The sequence below is a fragment of the Rattus rattus genome, chromosome 7 (assembly GCF_011064425.1).
Source record: "Rattus rattus isolate New Zealand chromosome 7, Rrattus_CSIRO_v1, whole genome shotgun sequence".
NCBI classification, from domain to species: domain Eukaryota; kingdom Metazoa; phylum Chordata; class Mammalia; order Rodentia; family Muridae; genus Rattus; species Rattus rattus.
Window position 1 is genome coordinate 21669405 of NC_046160.1, and position 17177 is coordinate 21686581.

The 17177-nt window shown below is 40.0% G+C and overlaps 1 protein-coding gene across 2 annotated transcripts in view; it reads right to left on the reverse strand.

The window, feature by feature from the left end:
• Positions 1 to 2412: 2412 nt before the first annotated feature.
• Ppp1cb (protein phosphatase 1 catalytic subunit beta) overlaps positions 2413 to 17177 on the reverse strand; it is a 32376-nt gene continuing 17611 nt past the window's right edge. For both annotated transcript variants that reach the window (XM_032908963.1, XM_032908962.1), the window contains 6 exons: positions 15377 to 15607; positions 13004 to 13108; positions 11017 to 11088; positions 10308 to 10459; positions 8660 to 8794; positions 2413 to 5005 (listed from right to left, as the gene is read on the reverse strand). In XM_032908963.1, the coding sequence (XP_032764854.1) occupies positions 4901 to 5005; positions 8660 to 8794; positions 10308 to 10459; positions 11017 to 11088; positions 13004 to 13108; positions 15377 to 15607 (800 nt within the window). In that variant the 3' untranslated portion in view covers positions 2413 to 4900. The remainder of the gene's footprint in view (positions 5006 to 8659; positions 8795 to 10307; positions 10460 to 11016; positions 11089 to 13003; positions 13109 to 15376; positions 15608 to 17177) is intronic.

Sequence of the window (17177 nt, forward strand, 5' to 3'; positions counted from 1 at the left end):
CTCTACTTTTGATTTCTTAAATATATCTGAAACATTTCCACTTAAAAAAAAAATAAAACCTAGCTTATAATATGCTCTCTTCACCATTTTAAATTTCCTTCTGATGTCAATGTTTCAAGGCCAGCTTAAATCAATGAGCCTGACTTGCTTGCTATATGCAGGGATTGGAACAGGGCCACAGGAGTGTAGTCTTTTGCAGTCCAGAAAGGGTGCTTTATTGAGCCCTGTCTCACCCTCAGATCTCACATCCTGTCCACAGAGCTGTGACAGAGATGGAAACAGACTGCTGTGCAACTCTTGAATCCTTACTGCATTTTCAGCAGTCCTCATTTAGGTAACTAGGTTTTTAAAATAAAGCTATTTTTCTTTGCATATACAATTTTACATGAAGAAAATCGTATGTATCTTAAAAAGAATATGTACAAAGAACATATATAACCGTGTACACCACAACAATTACAAGGATGTAAATAGGCACCACCCATCAAACATTTCATTTCTAAAGATTTGAATGTGTGCAGGTACCATCAGAGGTCAGAGGAGGACACGAGAGCCGGGGAACTGGAGTAACTGGAGGTTGTGAGGTGCCTGGTATGGGTTCGGGAAACAAAACTTGGGTCCTCTGCAAGAGCATTAAGTGCTCTTCACTCACTGAGCCATCTCTCCATCCCCACACTCCAACTTTATATCCAAGGAACAGATTACCAATACTGTTTAGATTCTGCACGCTCCTCTTCCTTCGCCCATTGCACCACACCTATTCCTAATAGGTGAAAGGCGACTTTTTCCCATTCCCTCCCTCCCTCTCCCTCTCTGGCACCCCTAAGTGCCAAGGATAGCAACCACATTCATGAATACCCATCTTTCCCCAGCCCAGCCCCTGTTACTGGGAGACACAAGCTGTGCAAAATTCGTTTTTGTGCAATTTTTTTTTATTGAAACCAAGCATTCAGCTTGGTCATTTAACACAAAAATAAAATAAAATCTGCTTTTCTGTACAGTTTCTTCCACAGTACCAATTTTTGTTCCTTACTGAAAATATTTTTGCTGGCCTTTCTCCATATTTTCTTGAACCCATAACACAATCATTGTTTTGCAAATGAGGCAACAATCTCTTCTGCTTTCAAGTCTTGTTTAAAATACTGATTGGACGAGTGTGTAAAAATACAGTGTTATGTATACCAGTTTCTCAGGAATATGTGAAGTGGCTCACTACGAGGATAGAAATCAGCACAAGAAAGTATCTGGGGATGTTTGACTTTGGATATGTAAGTTCCCACTGTGCCTGTAAAGCAGAGCTAGCTAGCCACAGAACCTTAACTGAGCACTTGGACTTCTTAGTGCCAGTACACAAGCCTGTCCCTTTAAGACTGTGATTATGCACACCCCACAGACAGCTGCCATCAAGGCCACACCCTCGCTGTGGCTTTCAGGGAGAGCTGTGTAGTGGCTAACAACTAACTTGATGGTGTAAGCATTACCTGGCTATCATCTGTGCACTGTCACACAGGCTACCTCAGATGTTTGAATGCTGAGATTGTGGGTGTGAGTCACTACACCTCACAGTAAGAGTTTTTAAGCATGGGCTAGAGTTGAGAACACTTGATGCTCTTGCAGAGGATCCAGGCTGAATTCCCAACACCCACGGTGGCTCACAACCATCCACAAGTCCAATCCCAAGAGATCCAACACCTTTTGATTTCTACAGCCACCCGGCACCCATGTGGTGTACACACATACACACAGGCAAAAACACTTGAGTAAAGTCTTTTTTTTTTTTTTTTTTTTTTTTTGGTGCTGGGGCCCGAACCCAGGGCCTTGCGCTTGCTAGAGTAAAGTCTTAAAATGAGTAAATCTTTTTTTTTTTTTTCTTTTTCTTTTTTTCGGAGCTGGGGACCGAACCCAGGGCCTTGCGTTTGCTAGGCAAGCGCTCTACCACTGAGCTAAATCCCCAACCCCAAAATGAGTAAATCTTAAAGAACAAAAAAACCAAAACTTTCTGAAGCAACAAGTAGCTTAATTTGGTATGCCAAGTTGGTTCATGTGTTCTACCACAGACAGTTTCTGGGGCATTCTTAAACTACCAGTTGTCAGAGGGTTATATATTTTTTTTTGTTTTGTTTTTAAAATTTGTTTATTGCATTTATGTGAGTACACTGTCACTGTCTTCAGACACACCAGAGGAGGGCATGGGATCCCATTACAGATGGTTGTGAGAAGCCTGTGGTTTCTGGGATTTGAACTCTGGACCTCTGGCAGAGCAGCCACTGCCACCTCTCCAGCCCCTAACATGGCTGTTTTAAGCCAACATGGGTCATGCCTACAGTGTCAGCTAAGGCAGAAGACTAGAGCTGGAAGCCAACCTGCACGACTCTGGCTCTAATCAAACAAAAGAAACAGTGACAACTGCTCCAATCAAAAACACTCATTTTATTTACTCAACACTTAACAAAAAAATCCTTTAAACATGTTATTTTTCTGTATGTGAGGGTTTTTGCCAACATGTATGTCTATATACCCACCATGTGTGCCATGTGTGTGCCTGCAGATCCCCCTCACCTGGCCTTACAGCCAGCCTTGTGAGTGCTGGGAATTGAACCCAAATCCTCTGCAATTGCTTGTAGCTTTGCACCTAGTGAACAGATGCTGTAACATGTAGACTAGGCTTCAACTCATAGACCCACCCGGCTGCCTCACCACTCACTGGGTTAAAGGTAAGCTGTATTTTAATGTTTGTCTTTGTGACTGTCAGTAAACTGGTTTAATTAATAATCTGTGTTATTGTTGTTAGGAAAACATGATGTATTGAGTACTGTAATGAGAAGCTATAAAGCAGTTTTAAGAGATCTGAATAATTTTTCAACATGGTAAATGTCTCTCCTTTAACAACCAATACTAATTTGCTTACTTTTCCTGCCCTGTTTTCATTTGAATGAACATTTATAAAAAAAACAATTCACGATACAGGTTAGGGTAGATTAACTAATATTGAAACTAAGGCTTGTTTTCTTGAGCTACCTTAAGTATTGATTACTCAGAGATAACATCTAAAATCCTACTAGCAATTGTTTGATTTATACTCCAGTATGAAAGTTATCAAATCACATTAATAAAACCATGTGTGACCTAATGGAACATGGCTACCACTCAGGAACACTTTCAGTCTATTGTCAATTTGTGCTTGCATGTCTCACTGTAAAACAAAAACAACACAGACTTCGTATCAATTAGACAACTTTTACTAAATGAGAAAACTACATTTAAAATGTGCTTTAAACAAAATGGAATTAGAAAAAAAGACATATGCATTTTAAAGAACTTTTGCACTGTGCTGAAAATCAAATGTTTCTTGCAGTAATATAATGTGCCAATCCATAAAATGTTAACAGAGTTCTCAATTTAACATTTTCAAAGACAATATAAGGTTTCACATCTATGGTAACACATAAGAAGGGCATTATATAAACATTATGTCCATCCCCATGAAGCTTACAAATTTGACAATGTTCAATAAGACTTTAGAATAACATCCAATAAGTGTCACATCCAAAGAATCACAAATCTGTGTGTTCTTGATTCCACCTCCTAAAGTCTTTGTTGACTTTGCTATTCCTTGACATTTGTTAATGCTAACCCTTAAAAAAGAGAGAACAGGGAAAGAAATGCTGCAATAAACTCTCAATCATGTGCAGAAATTATTGCTACTATACTTCACTACAAAGCGTGTCTATACACATCATGACCTTTGATTATGAAAACGCAGAGTAAAAATCTTTAGTGACATAGCCTTACAGTCAAAAACAACATTCACATGGCAATTATTAGCCAGTGAAGCACCCAGTGCTCAGAGCTGACAATGTCCCACTGACCAGCGTTCATTTAAACACATCCTTCACATAGAGAGGGAAAGAAGAGCCAGCTTTCCAAGGCTCCTCACAAAGGATTCTCATGTTCTGTGGATCTAAAAACAAACAAACAAACAACAACAAAAACCCAAAAAAACAAAACCAATGCAGGTGAGGGTAATACCAGAAAGTTAAGCATGCCAAAAGGGGTCTCGTTCCAATTAAAACCTAAAGCCAAGGTACCACATAATCACATCACCAACTAGTTTTGGATACTATATGAGCCTTATCTTAAATGAAATCTACTGCACAATAGAGCATCAATAAATTAAAGGTTAGAGTGCACAAATCCAAATCAGTGGCAATTTGTAAAAAGCGAAATAGTCATTATCAGCTGCAAAGTTTGCCCAGTCAAACTGTTTGATTAAAATCATTGGATCAAATAGTTTGTATATTTTTAAAACCTATCGGCCTCTAAAGTTCCTTTTTATTATGAGGCGTCAGTTTTCTTAGTAAGATCCAACAGTTACTTAAGTAGATGAGTGAAGGAAAGTAATAGTCGGTGAACGTCTTTAAAGCTCTTCCCATTTTCACTTTTTAAAATGGTTAGGGAAGAACAGGAAAAGTAGATGCCATTATTCTAGCAAAAACAAACAAAACAAAACAAGCCCAAAATAATGAAACAACCAAGCAACACTAAAACCACATCACACAGATGGATCTTCATGCTTTCATCTGGGTAACTAACACAGCTAGTTTAACTGGGATGCTTTTCAACTTTAAAAACTGTGATATGAGAAGATAGAACTTTAATGGATACTTTTGAATTTGAATTTAACTTTGTTGAATATTATAACAGAGTATACTTATTACAATACAGTGTAGCACATCTTTCTATTAGAAAAAAATTTAAGATCCTTTACCCGTCTCCTTAAGTTAAAGGTGTGACATCATAAAGGGTGTCGAATGGCTGGATGGTTTTACAGTGCACACTTATATATTATGAAGTATGTCCTTAACAAATCTGATGGTTTCTCTTTCCGGAATTCCTGTCTTCACCTTTTCTTCGGTGGATTAGCTGTTCGAGGCGGAGTGACAGGACGTCCAGAATTCAGCCCACCATACTGGTACTTAGCTTTCTTTTCAGATGGTTTCAATATCTTGAAATAAATAATTTATTAATAATATTATTCTTCCAATAAATACCATCAATCGTCCAGTGAGAATACAGAAAGTAACAGCTCAGCAACGCTGCACAAACATCCCTTAGATTCCAGTGTTAGTTTGGCAGAGCAGCTCCCTGAGTGCTCAACAGGAAGTACCTAGGATTGGTCACCAGCTCTGCCCTCCCCAAGGAAGAACACTTAACATTCACTTTAGATTTCAGAAACACAAGCTTAGATACAGCCTCCGTAACCGCTGAGCCCTTAAAGTTACACTAAAATCTTCCGTACTAGTTTACCTTGTTAGAGAGGAAAAAATACTGGTCTAAGTCAAAAACCCTGGGTTCTCATCTTAATTTTGACCTCTCCCTGGTTTTCTGAGATACATTGTTGTAGTCAGGCCAACGTCACACTTGAGTGCTGAGATTACAGGCATAAGCCTGTACCTTTCATATACAGGTAGGTCTTTAAGTTTTTTATGGTATTTTCCATAGGATAATCACCCCCCCTCCACCCCACGGTTTCTCTGTGTAGCTCTGGCTGTCCTAAAACTCTGTAAACCAGGCTAAGCTTCAAACTCAAGAGATCTGTCTGCCTCTGCTCCCGACTGCTGGCATCAAAGGCATGCACCACCACGGCTCACTCCATACCTTCAAGTTTAAAGTGTACATGTTTTTAGTATGTTTATACTTACTTAGCATGTTATATATTTACTACAATGTCTGATTTTAGTAGTCTCTGTCCAAGCCCCAAAACTCTTCGTTGTTAGCAATCAATCGCCCACCCTATGTCTTTACAGACTTGCCTATTCTGCATTATTCCATGTAACTTATGCTAATTACTAGCATCACTAATATTGTTAGCAAGTAACTCGATCTGTGTGAATAGGTTCTTCCACTTAAGATTTCAAAACTCTCCCATGCTGTGCTGTCTGTCAGGGTCTGCAGCCACTTTTATTGCTTTTTAAAATGTTCTCTTGTACGGAAAGACAGCATAGTGCATACTACTTATCCATTCTTCAGCTGGGCTCTGGGGTTGCCTCCACTTTTAGCTATTATAAACGACGTTATATAGGATTTTATGTGTACCTACTTGTGCTCAATCATCTAATAACGCAATGTTTACCCTTTTAATTAACTGCCAAACTGTGTTTCAAGGCAGCTGCAGTAATCTGCATTTCCATCAGTTTAAACTGTTCCATTGTGCCCTTGCAACATTTTGTTTCCTTTTTTAATGAAAAAAAAAAAAGACTTTATTATATGTGTACACATACTACTCTATTTATTATGTGTACACTGTAGCTGTCTTGAGACACACCAGAAGGGGCATTAAATCCCATTACAGATGGTTGGGAGCCACCATGTGGTTGCTGGGAATTGAACTCAGGACCCCTGAAGAGCAGTTAGTGCTTTTTACCGCTGAGCCATCTCTCCAACCCAACATTTTGTTTCTTAAAGACAGGGTCTCATTATGTCATCTGGTTGGCCTCAAACTTGCTATGTAGTCCTGGTTAGCCTTGAACTCAAAGATACTGCCTGTTTCCCGAGTAACGGGATTGAAGATGTATGCAACCACAGCATGCGTAAACACTGGTCACTTTTCATTACACTCATAGTGGGCACAAATAAAAATAAAAAGGATGGAAAAAATTTATGTCATTTTTAAAAAAAAAATCATTTAACTTTATGTGCATTAGTATTTTGCCTACATTTATGTCTATGTGAGGGTGTTGAATCCCTGGGAGCCAGAGCTACACTTGTTAGCTGCCATGCAGGTATTGGGAATTGAACACAGCTCTGCTGGAAGAGCAGCTGGTGGTTTTAGCTGCTAAGCCATCTCTCTAGCCCCTATATAGTATAGTACTTCTTAAAACTACTCTACATACTAAGGTGTCCCAATAAAAGAAATAAATACATTAATCAGACTCCTTTATGACAATTACTGAAGGACAAGAGTTGGTTAGAACCCTTAATATATAATGAAGAAACCAACCGTTTGACATTCAGCTATAGTTGACGGATGTAGTTTAACACAGGGGAAAGAGCCATAGAAACCTTGCTGACAGGTGTACACACTAGTGATCTGCAACCAATTATTCAGCTGTTGGACTGAACTGTATTAGAGTGAAATTATTCAGAAAAAGAAGTTTCTGGATTGAATGTGTTTAGACATTTCTGGCCTTCTCTAAGGAATTTTTTGGTTTTGGTGGGGTTTTTGTTGTTGTTGTTTTTCCCCCTCAGGGTTTCTCTATATAGCCCTGACTGTCCTGGAGCTCACTTTGTAGACCCCGCTGACCTTGAACTCATAGAGATCTACCTGCCTCTGCCTCCCAAGTGCTGGGATTAAGATGCATTACCACCACCAGGTCAACAACATGATTCTAATTTAAACAGCATATACACTGTCCCAAGCATTGTCAACAATTTAGAGATCATTTAAACTGTACAGAAAGGAAGAATATGTAAGGGAATATATAAATACTGTGCCATTTTATACGTGGAATGTGTGCATCCTCAGATGTTGGTATGAGAGTTATGAATGCAGTCCCAACATGTAAAGTCAGACTCATCAAGTCACCTTTGCTGCAGTGAGCTTGCTCAGCCACAAGCAGCACAACAAAGCATCCAGAGCGAGTCCTCTGAAATGCGCATTTAAGTGTACTTAGGATGACTGGAAATTCCCCTTCTCAGGTAAATAGTCTTATTTTCATCTCTTTCTTCCCCAATGCCTATCTCATACACTAATCTTGCTAAAGAAAACAAACACCTAGTTTATCCTCTGTATTTATTCTTTTCTGTGTAGGAGGATACCTTCAGTGTCTGAGAGAAAGGCCAGCCAGTCTTCCTCAGCTGCTTTGATGAACCTGAAGTCTATTAACGGATTGCGGTGGCTAGCCAGCAAACCCCTGGTCTCCTGTCTCCTCCTCCTCCTCAACCTGGCGTTACAGGTGCATGCCACTGCTCCATGAGCACTGCAATCCAGACTAAGGTTTGAGTCCTTACATGGCAAGCACTTACTCCCTGAGCCACCTCCCCAGCTTACTATTCACATTCCTTTAGTAATTAGACACTATTCAGCATATAACAGAAGGATTAACAGTTTAAACAGTTGAAACAAGAATGATTCATCCTAAAGTGTTCTGAAACTCTATTCAGTTACACAGACCCAAAGCTACAAAGTCCATAACCAAAAAAGAAACTTCTAATGGCGTCTGGATGGGAATTACATTTTTCTGGGTCTCCCCCACCCCTGAGTGGGTAGAGTGGGGGTTCCCTCCATTGCTGTATTGAATCAAAGGTCTTACATGTGATAAGAAAATATTTTACCATTGAACTACCTCTAGCCCTGAATGGTACTAAATTATGAATTAAACTCATTTTCAACACACTCTGCCCAAAGACAGATTATTTAAAAAGAAAAATTACTCTTAATAATGGTATCAATGGATGTCTAAATTGTTAGAAAACAAGCCAAGCAGGGCAATATGATCATCATCCTGGTATTCACGAGGGAGAGGCAGGAAGACTGCAAGTGCAAGTGCAAGGTCAGCCCAGGCTATATTGGGAGATCCTGTCTCAAAGGTAAGAGAGGGGGAGGGGAAAGGGACGAGGGGAAGGAAAGACAGAGTTACATTTGTACTTCATGTCTTACCTGGAATGAACACATCAAAGTTTCATCCACACTCATCATACCACCAGCATTGTCAAACTCGCCACAGTAATTTGGGGCAGAAAATAAAGTTACCAATTGTCGTTTAGCAAAAAATTCATATCCATCTTCTACCACCTATCAAAAGAAATAACAAAAAACGCGTATTAGTGGATCATTTGAAGCACATGTACTAATGCAGGTTACTGAGGTGAAGGCAAAGCCTCTCCGTATCTGCTGCTGAGACCCTGATCTTATTCCCAAATGTGGGAAGAAAAACTGGATCTTCCATTTGTACACCCTCCCACCCACATACACACACGCAACTTTAACCTACAAAACCAAACCAACAAAGAAAAGAGGCCAATGGAGCTGAAGACACAGCTTGGAGGTTAAGAGCACGTGTTGCTCTTTCAGGACTTGAATTCGGTTCTCAGACACCCACATGGTGGCTCACAACCATCTGAAACTCTAGGTCAGGGAATCTGACATGCTCATCTGACTGACCTCTGTAGGCACTAGGCCCTCACATACATGCACTTACACATAGAAAATAAAATACACACTTTAAAAATAAAATTAAGAGGACAAAAATATTTTCAGTCAATGTATTATAAACTAATTATGGTTTAAGGATCATGAACACTTTTGAGAACAGTGGACACCCTTTTTACAGTACCAATGTGTTTTAAAAAAAATAAAATAACTATATTATAAACTAGTTTATAATTGCATTCCATAACTGTCTCAGACAAATTCTCATATCCCTGTTTCTTTTTGTCAAAAAGCAATTCTGACACATCTGGATGCATCAGAGTATTACCACATTACGAAGAGGCCGCACAGAGAACAGACCACCTCTGGAAACTTCAGTAAAGCACCGTTAGGGCTGCAGTTAGCTCACTGTACTATAGAATGTTCTCTTTTGAAACAATCATGCAGATCGAGCTGGCTTAGCTAACACTGCCTGCCTGGTCACTGACTTGTGGGATCTAGAGTCTGGCCTCCTCGTCTACTCTATTCCCATATAAATCTTAGTACCTTTTAAGTGTGTAATCAATTATCTTATGTGTGGATGGGAGTTTGCTGCAAGTGTGTGTGCATTGCTTGTATGCCTGGTGCTGTTGGGGGCTAGAAGGCGTCTGACCTCCTGGGACTGGAGTTTCATACGTTTTGAGCTGGCACAGGGTGCTGAGAATCAAACCCAGGTCCTCTGGAAGAAAAGCCAGTGCTATTAAATCACTGAGTCAACGCTCCAGCCCCCTTCCCTGACTACCTTCCCTAGGCATCAGTTCATCTGTTTGAATGCTTGTTCCTCAGAAGGTGAAACTGTTAGAGTATTAGATATCCCTGGGGATTCTGAGGTTTTAAAAGCCCAAGCCACTGTCAGTTCTCTCTCTGCCTCAAGGCAGTTGCCTCAAGATGGAAGTTCTCAGCCACTGCTCCAGAGCTGTGCCTACCTGACTGCCACCTCCCTCCATGCCACAGTTGACAGTCAAAGACTCTAGCCCTCTGAATCTGTGAGTTCAAAATTAAATTTTTTCTAAGTTGCCTTGGTCAAGTGTTACAGTAACTGAAAGACATCAAGGTAAATTATCTACCTACCAATCAGTGAAAATGTGTGAAATTAACAATAAAATATACTGTATACCTGATGGGCTCGACAAATCAAGTCCAAATCATGACGATTCAGAAATTTACTGACTACATCAGCTCCAAAAGTAAAAGAAACACCACGATCATTTTCTCCCCAGCCTTGTACATCCTTATCTGGGTCGGAGCACAGTAAATCACAAAGCAAACCTTTAGAAAACAGAAAAAAAAAAAAATGACATAGAAGAAAGCACAGAACACAGCACACATTTATAGCACATTTCTCCTGCCTTCTTATACCTTGATGATCATCACTGGTCCCTAAACCATTCTTTTATTAAAAGCAGCCACACAAGTACAACCTCTCCTGGCTTCCTAGGGTAGTACTTTCTGATTTCTACATACAGGAAACATGTGAGCACACTCAAGTATAATACGTGGAAGCCTTGTTTATTTAATTCCTGGCTATCGTTCCCCACACAGCCGGCTTGTCCGTTTCTTACACTACACTACACTGAGCACCAGCCTAGTGTGCTACTGTACTTATTTACCATGAAGCCATGGACACATTAATGCCTTTAAATAATTTAAACTGGCAAGGCTACTACTTTCCTTTATTTTTTTTCTTTCAAGATTGCTCTGATCACTTTGTTAACTGTTTTTAGGGATGATACTAGGTTTCTGAATGACTTTCACTAAATATAATTAGGTTTAAGCACATCGACATTTTACATAAAGCAATTAATTAAACTTCTGCATATGCAAACCTGTATCAGGTACGTCAGTGGGTCTCATAATTCTCCGAATCTGTTCCATAGACTGTAGGTCTGGTGACAGTCCTAAACATAAACAGAGAAAGACTTGATATCTAGCAGAATATTATACTTATGTTATCTTTTCTATTTTTCTACCAAGGGATTATTTCATTATCCTTCAAGAGACTCCAAGGAGAAACTCTACTCTTTTCTTTCAGTTGCCCTCATCCTTCTTGAGAAGGCTTAGCTGCACCTTTCCTACTGCTTTTGTGCCTTCATGACCACCAAACCTCCAAGTATTCTTACTGTCAAGTTAAAGCCCCTCTCTTGGTCCCCTAAGAACCTCTCCCCATGCCCACCTCAGCATGCTCATTATTTGCACAAATGTGCACTAAACTACTTATCAGAAAGATAAACAAAAAAAAGCACAAGAATCTATCTTTAAAGTAGAACATAAATGTAAGGTATTGTTTCTCTAGCAGGCAGCTCAAGTACCACAAGGAATGAACTAACTACATACACTCCAAACTGCCATAGCCAATGCCCAAGAGCTATATCGTTCCTTCAAGGTTTAGTATCTAAGGGGAACAACATTATTTCAACTAAGAGAGAGTGAATCGTGCTGTCAGAATAAACTGCTCACATCTCAGGCCTCGCCACCCATCCTTTCAGCATTACTATGTATGGTACCAAGAAACAATTTTTCCTGTATTTCATTAAATTTCTTCCCTATATGAAAACCTAATAGTTATTAAGTTGTTCCACAGTGTGTGCGAGTGTGTGCACATGTATGTGTGGGTGGTGAGACAGATTCTCACTGTGAAACCCTGGCTGGCATGGCCTTTGGTACATAGACCAGGACAGCCTTGAACTCAGAACTCCACCGGCCTGTGTCCTGGGTGCTGAGAGTAAAGGTATATTTGCTTTGTCTCTACCTTGTTCTAAGGATGACCTCACTGGCCTGACGATCACTCATTAAGGACTGAATTTAGGTCACAGGGCTTTATCATAATCTTTCCTAACTTTTGAAAAACTTTTCGTGCATGTATGTGTGCATGCGCACAACATCATAGAAATGTTTATTGCATATTCTCCGGTGAATTCTCATGTATATGAACTTACAAAAAACCTTCATCGGAAGTAGAACAAATTGTTTATGATGACTACACTTCATAAACAAAGTCCCCCAGTCATAGTCATAGCCATTGACACTCCTCAGAGCATAAATCAGAAACGGAGTTCCTTGTGAGAGACACTGAAACACACTGAAGTAAAGCTGGGTGCTAAGGTGGAAAGCTTAACCTTTTTGGCCTGAATTCTAATCTCTATATTCTAATGCCCTCACTTCCTAGCATGTTGACGTAGTGCACAAAACTTAGAAGTCCTATGAATTATGTTGTTTAGAGTTTGATAAAGGGTATTTTAATACAGACCAAAATGTAATTAGCCTCTCATTTTTTTTTCCGCCCCCCGAGCTGGGGACCAAACCCAGGGCCTTGTGCTTGCTAGGCAAGCGCTATACCACTGAGCTAAATCCCCAACCCCTAGCCTCTCATTTTGAATGATGGCTTTGTGCCTTTTACTAAAATCTGAGGCATGAGCTAGAGTCTAGCACCACAGGAAATGATCTGACCAGCTGGTTAAGCCTAGACTGAGGCAAAGTGAAAATACTCCATACACCATATAGTTATCTTCTTTCTTTTCCTTTTCTATTTTGAGATAGAATCTATGGCCCAGGATGGCCTTGAGATCCTTTTGCCTCAGTCTCTGAATCCTGGGATTAGTGTGTATGGACCACTCTTACATTAACATCTTTATATGAGGAATTCTTTATAAGGACCAGTGCTGGATTTATTATCTTGAGACGGGTAGGGCTCCTAAGCAATCTGGAGTCTGCTATGGCAAGCTGGCTTCTAATGGCTGTACACCTCAGCCACACTCAGCTTCCCCACAGCACTGTGCTACAGTTCTCTTCTAAAGAGCAAACTTATTACTCTACCTCCATGACAGCAGAAGATTTTCTCATCAACAATAGCAGCTATAGGCAGACAATTAAAACAATCAGTGAATGTCTTCCACAATTTAATATTAAATCTTCGTTTGCCTATAAAAAAAGGAAAACAGAGAATTAACGAATCAATAATTGTTCTCATTAGTTAACTGAAAGCCAGAATATGATACTTGAATTTTCTTCTCTGTGCTTGATTACTTCACCCTGTTTTCTGTAAGCAAGTGAGCTATGTTAGTTTCATGCACTGAGATGTAGCTCATGTCTGAGTACTTGTCAGCATTCAGGTTGTACCACACATAATTTATTTTTGCTTATATAGTTCTAAAAGAATAAAACATTCAACATCTTCTGTAGAGTTGCCAAAGACTTCAAAGACTGTACTATTCTATGAAACACATTCATCAAACAACTTTATCTTATAAAAATCACTATAGTACAATATTTCTGAAATCATCTATAAAGTATTAGCTAATCTCTCTCCATTCAGTACATTTCCTAGCCAAGTAAGTAGACACAGGTGAAATGGTACCTCTGGAGCTGGTCCATGTTAACTTAATGCACTGAGTAACGACGTATAAACCTACTGCCAGCAAAGAAACACTTCCAAGTGCCTAAGTGGTACTCACTTTAGAGCAAATTACACCTTGCCACTACAGCAAGTGAAAAGCACAAGGCTATAATTTTCCCATAGCCCAGCTATAACAAAGACAGCTTCCACTAAGAGTTACCTGATTTTCCTGATTTGGCATTAAGTTCAACTACCAAGCCAAAGAAAGGATGAAAGTCACAACTATTAATTTCCTGTTTCATGTCCAAGTAATGAGTAAGTATAATTTATAGACTTTGTTTACAAGCAGTTTTCCCACACATTGTTCCAGGTGATGTCCTTTCTACCCATAAGGGCATTCATGCCTCACTTTATCATCTAAGAACATACCAATACACCTCATAGAACGATAGATTTCACTCTGATGCACTTCAACTTACTTCTTCTGCACGTCTGACTTAATTAACAAAAATGTAATATAAAACTCTAATACAGAATGATTACTATTATAACATAAATTCTGGATGTCTTTTTAGTAACTTGCCTTGAATATTTCTACATTCCAATGTTACAAGTGACTAGCATATACAACACATTCACAAACATGTTATATCAGCACAGGAACTGAGCTATGAGTTTGATGAAGGCTACCATATTTAAGAAAGAAAAAAAAAAACAGGAAAAAGTAGATTCCAATGGATAATTTAGCAATCAGAAATAAATTTAATCAGAAAACTACTAGAAATGGCTCAACTGTAAGTGACCAAATATACCTACTACCATATTTAATTTAACTGAAAAATCAAATCCAAATGTAGGGTAATGACAATGGGAAGAATCAGACTCATTAAAAAACAAGAACACTGTATAACAACGGACTCAGTAGCCTCTCTAGGTATATAAATAGATTAAAAGAAATAATGACGGACTGGAGAGATGGCTCCGCAGTTAAGAGCACCCGACTACTCTTCCAGAGGTCCTGAGTTCAATTCCCAGCAACCACATGGTGGCTCACAACCATCTGTAAAGAGACCCGATGCCCTCTTCTGGTGTGTCTGAAGACAGCTACAGTGTACTTATATATAATAAATGAATAAATCTTAAAAAAAAAAAAATGACATTCTACATGTATGTATGTATGTATGTATGTATGTATGTATGTATGTATGTATGTATGTGTACCTGCTTGCCTCTGTGTATTAACCATATGCATGAAGTGATGTCCAGGCCATAAAGAGAATGGGATCCCCTGAACTGGAGGGAGCTAAAGGCAGCTGTAAGTCTCCTGATGCAGGTGCTGGGAACCAAGCCCAAGAGCTCCTAACTGCTGAGCCATTTCTCTACACTTCCAACTTTTAGGTACAAGGAGAGGACCAATTACAAGCTGTCCTCTGATCTCCAAATGTGTGTCATGATGCACACATGCACACGCGCACACACACACACACACACACACACACACACACACACACACACACACACACACACACACACACACAGCAACCCTTATCAAATAGCAGAAAAAAAGACCACTGTCTGTAGTGACCTGTGTTTGTTTCACTTGGATATTTTACCAGATAACTAACTAAAAGAGGACTTCCTTCAGCCAACTAAGCTGCAGCCAGCCTGAAACATGACCAAGGAGATCCCAAGAGAGCAAGTCCATGTGTTTCCTAGCTTTTGGCTCTCTTTCTGGGTCTTTGTCTGAGAGCCTATTTTTAAAAAAAAATCCAGTTTCCCTAAATCAAAGAACTTCCTCTGAACTGTATAAGCACATGAAGCTCCTCTCCAGTGTTTCAAATCCCACCACTTACACTCATCATAGAATCCATAAATGCGGTTGATGCTAGCACACTCATGGTTTCCTCTTGGAAGAAAGAAGTTCTCCGGGTATTTGATTTTGTAAGCCAATAGCAAACAGATGGTTTCCAAAGACTGCTTTCCTCTGTCCACATAATCTCCTAAGAAAAGATAGTTGGCTTCTGGTGGAAAACCTCCATATTCAAATAATCTCAGTAAGTCTGTATACTGTCCATGAATATCTCCTAAAAGCAAAAGAAGTCAGGTTAGAAAAATTGACTGTAATTTTATGCAGCTTCTATGACTTAGAACCTGAAGATCTAGCAAAGCTGTGTTTGACTCCCTACCCTATAGAGACTGGGATGATAAACTAATACTGTTGTACTCCACACAAATTTCAGGCAATTTCTTATGAAATAATAGATAACTGGCACAGTGACTCTGACTAGCTGTTAGCTAAACTCAGGTCATACTTGTTGTACCTTCTATTAGCTCAATTATTGCTATATTAAGTGACACTGAAGGGGTACTAGTATGAGATCCGGACGATCACTGCAGCTCTACCGACTCTCCAGGCTGGTGAGATGTGCTCCAATCCTTGGGAGACGCTGAGTGGCAGCAGGAGCTGTAGCTCCCCACCACACAAGTGTTCATGACGTAAACTACTGGTAGTCCACAGTGTGACCTGTCAAGTGACGATGTTCAGCCATGGTGTTCTAAATGTACTCTTCTGCTTACTATATTTTCAACTTGCTGTTATTACTTTAGAAGACACTCAACATTTCTACAAAGTCTCAAACTACTGCTTTTGCCTTAAGAGTGATACTTTACGCTGACTAATCAACATGTACTTTGCTACTATGCATTTGATGGATGCTGTACAAGGCACCACAGGATTTGATAAACCTCACAGAGAAAGAGAATACAAAGAACAAAAGACGTACACTAAATCTGTAGTACCCTAATCTAACCACAATGAATAGCCCCTGGAACGAGGCCCTCCAAGTTGGGACAAGTGGGCAACCACTTGGGTAACTCTCAGTCTGGACTCAAGGGAGCCCTTCCACAAGCAGTCCCTGTCCAAGGAGAACATGGTCACCCATTCTCCTGAGATTCAACCTACATAATGCTAACCTTACTGCACTCCCCTATGATTTTCCCAAACCCTGTTACCTCACCCAGACCTGCTTCTCTGACTACCCTAGAAGCCTGATGTGCTGAGCTTAGGAGATACTCATAGCCTCTACTACCCTGCAACCACAGCTGGGGGACAATATGAAGCTCTGAGTGTTGATAGAATGAGTCCCTTCCAATCTTGTTCCTAACAACAGACCAGCAACCTCCAGGGAGGGACAAGGTCCTCCTCCAAACCAGGTGCCAGGGCCCCAAGGCCCCAGGCCCCAGGGCCTTTGCCCTCACAGTATGATTCTAAGCTCAGTGGAACCCTGGTAGGGAAAGGGCAGTAGCCTGGGGAAGGATAGTAAACACCCCATTAGCAAACAAACACTTCTGAGCAGTTTAAAGAAAATACCCCAAACATCTTCAAGTTACCTGGGCTCAAGGTAGAAACAAGCTTAGAAACAAGCATTTTTGCATTTGGCAAAAGCTATCCTAAGTGCACAGAAGTATCTTCAGAAACACTGTAACCATTACAAAGAATACCTGCATTACCAAAGGAAAAACCAGCATGCTGTAGTATTTACACAATTTCCTGTTATATATGAACCATAGAAAAATGCTGCGGGGTTGGGGATTTAGCTCAGTGGTAGAGCTTGCCTGGAAGCATAGGCCCCTGAAAAAAAAAAGAACCCCAGC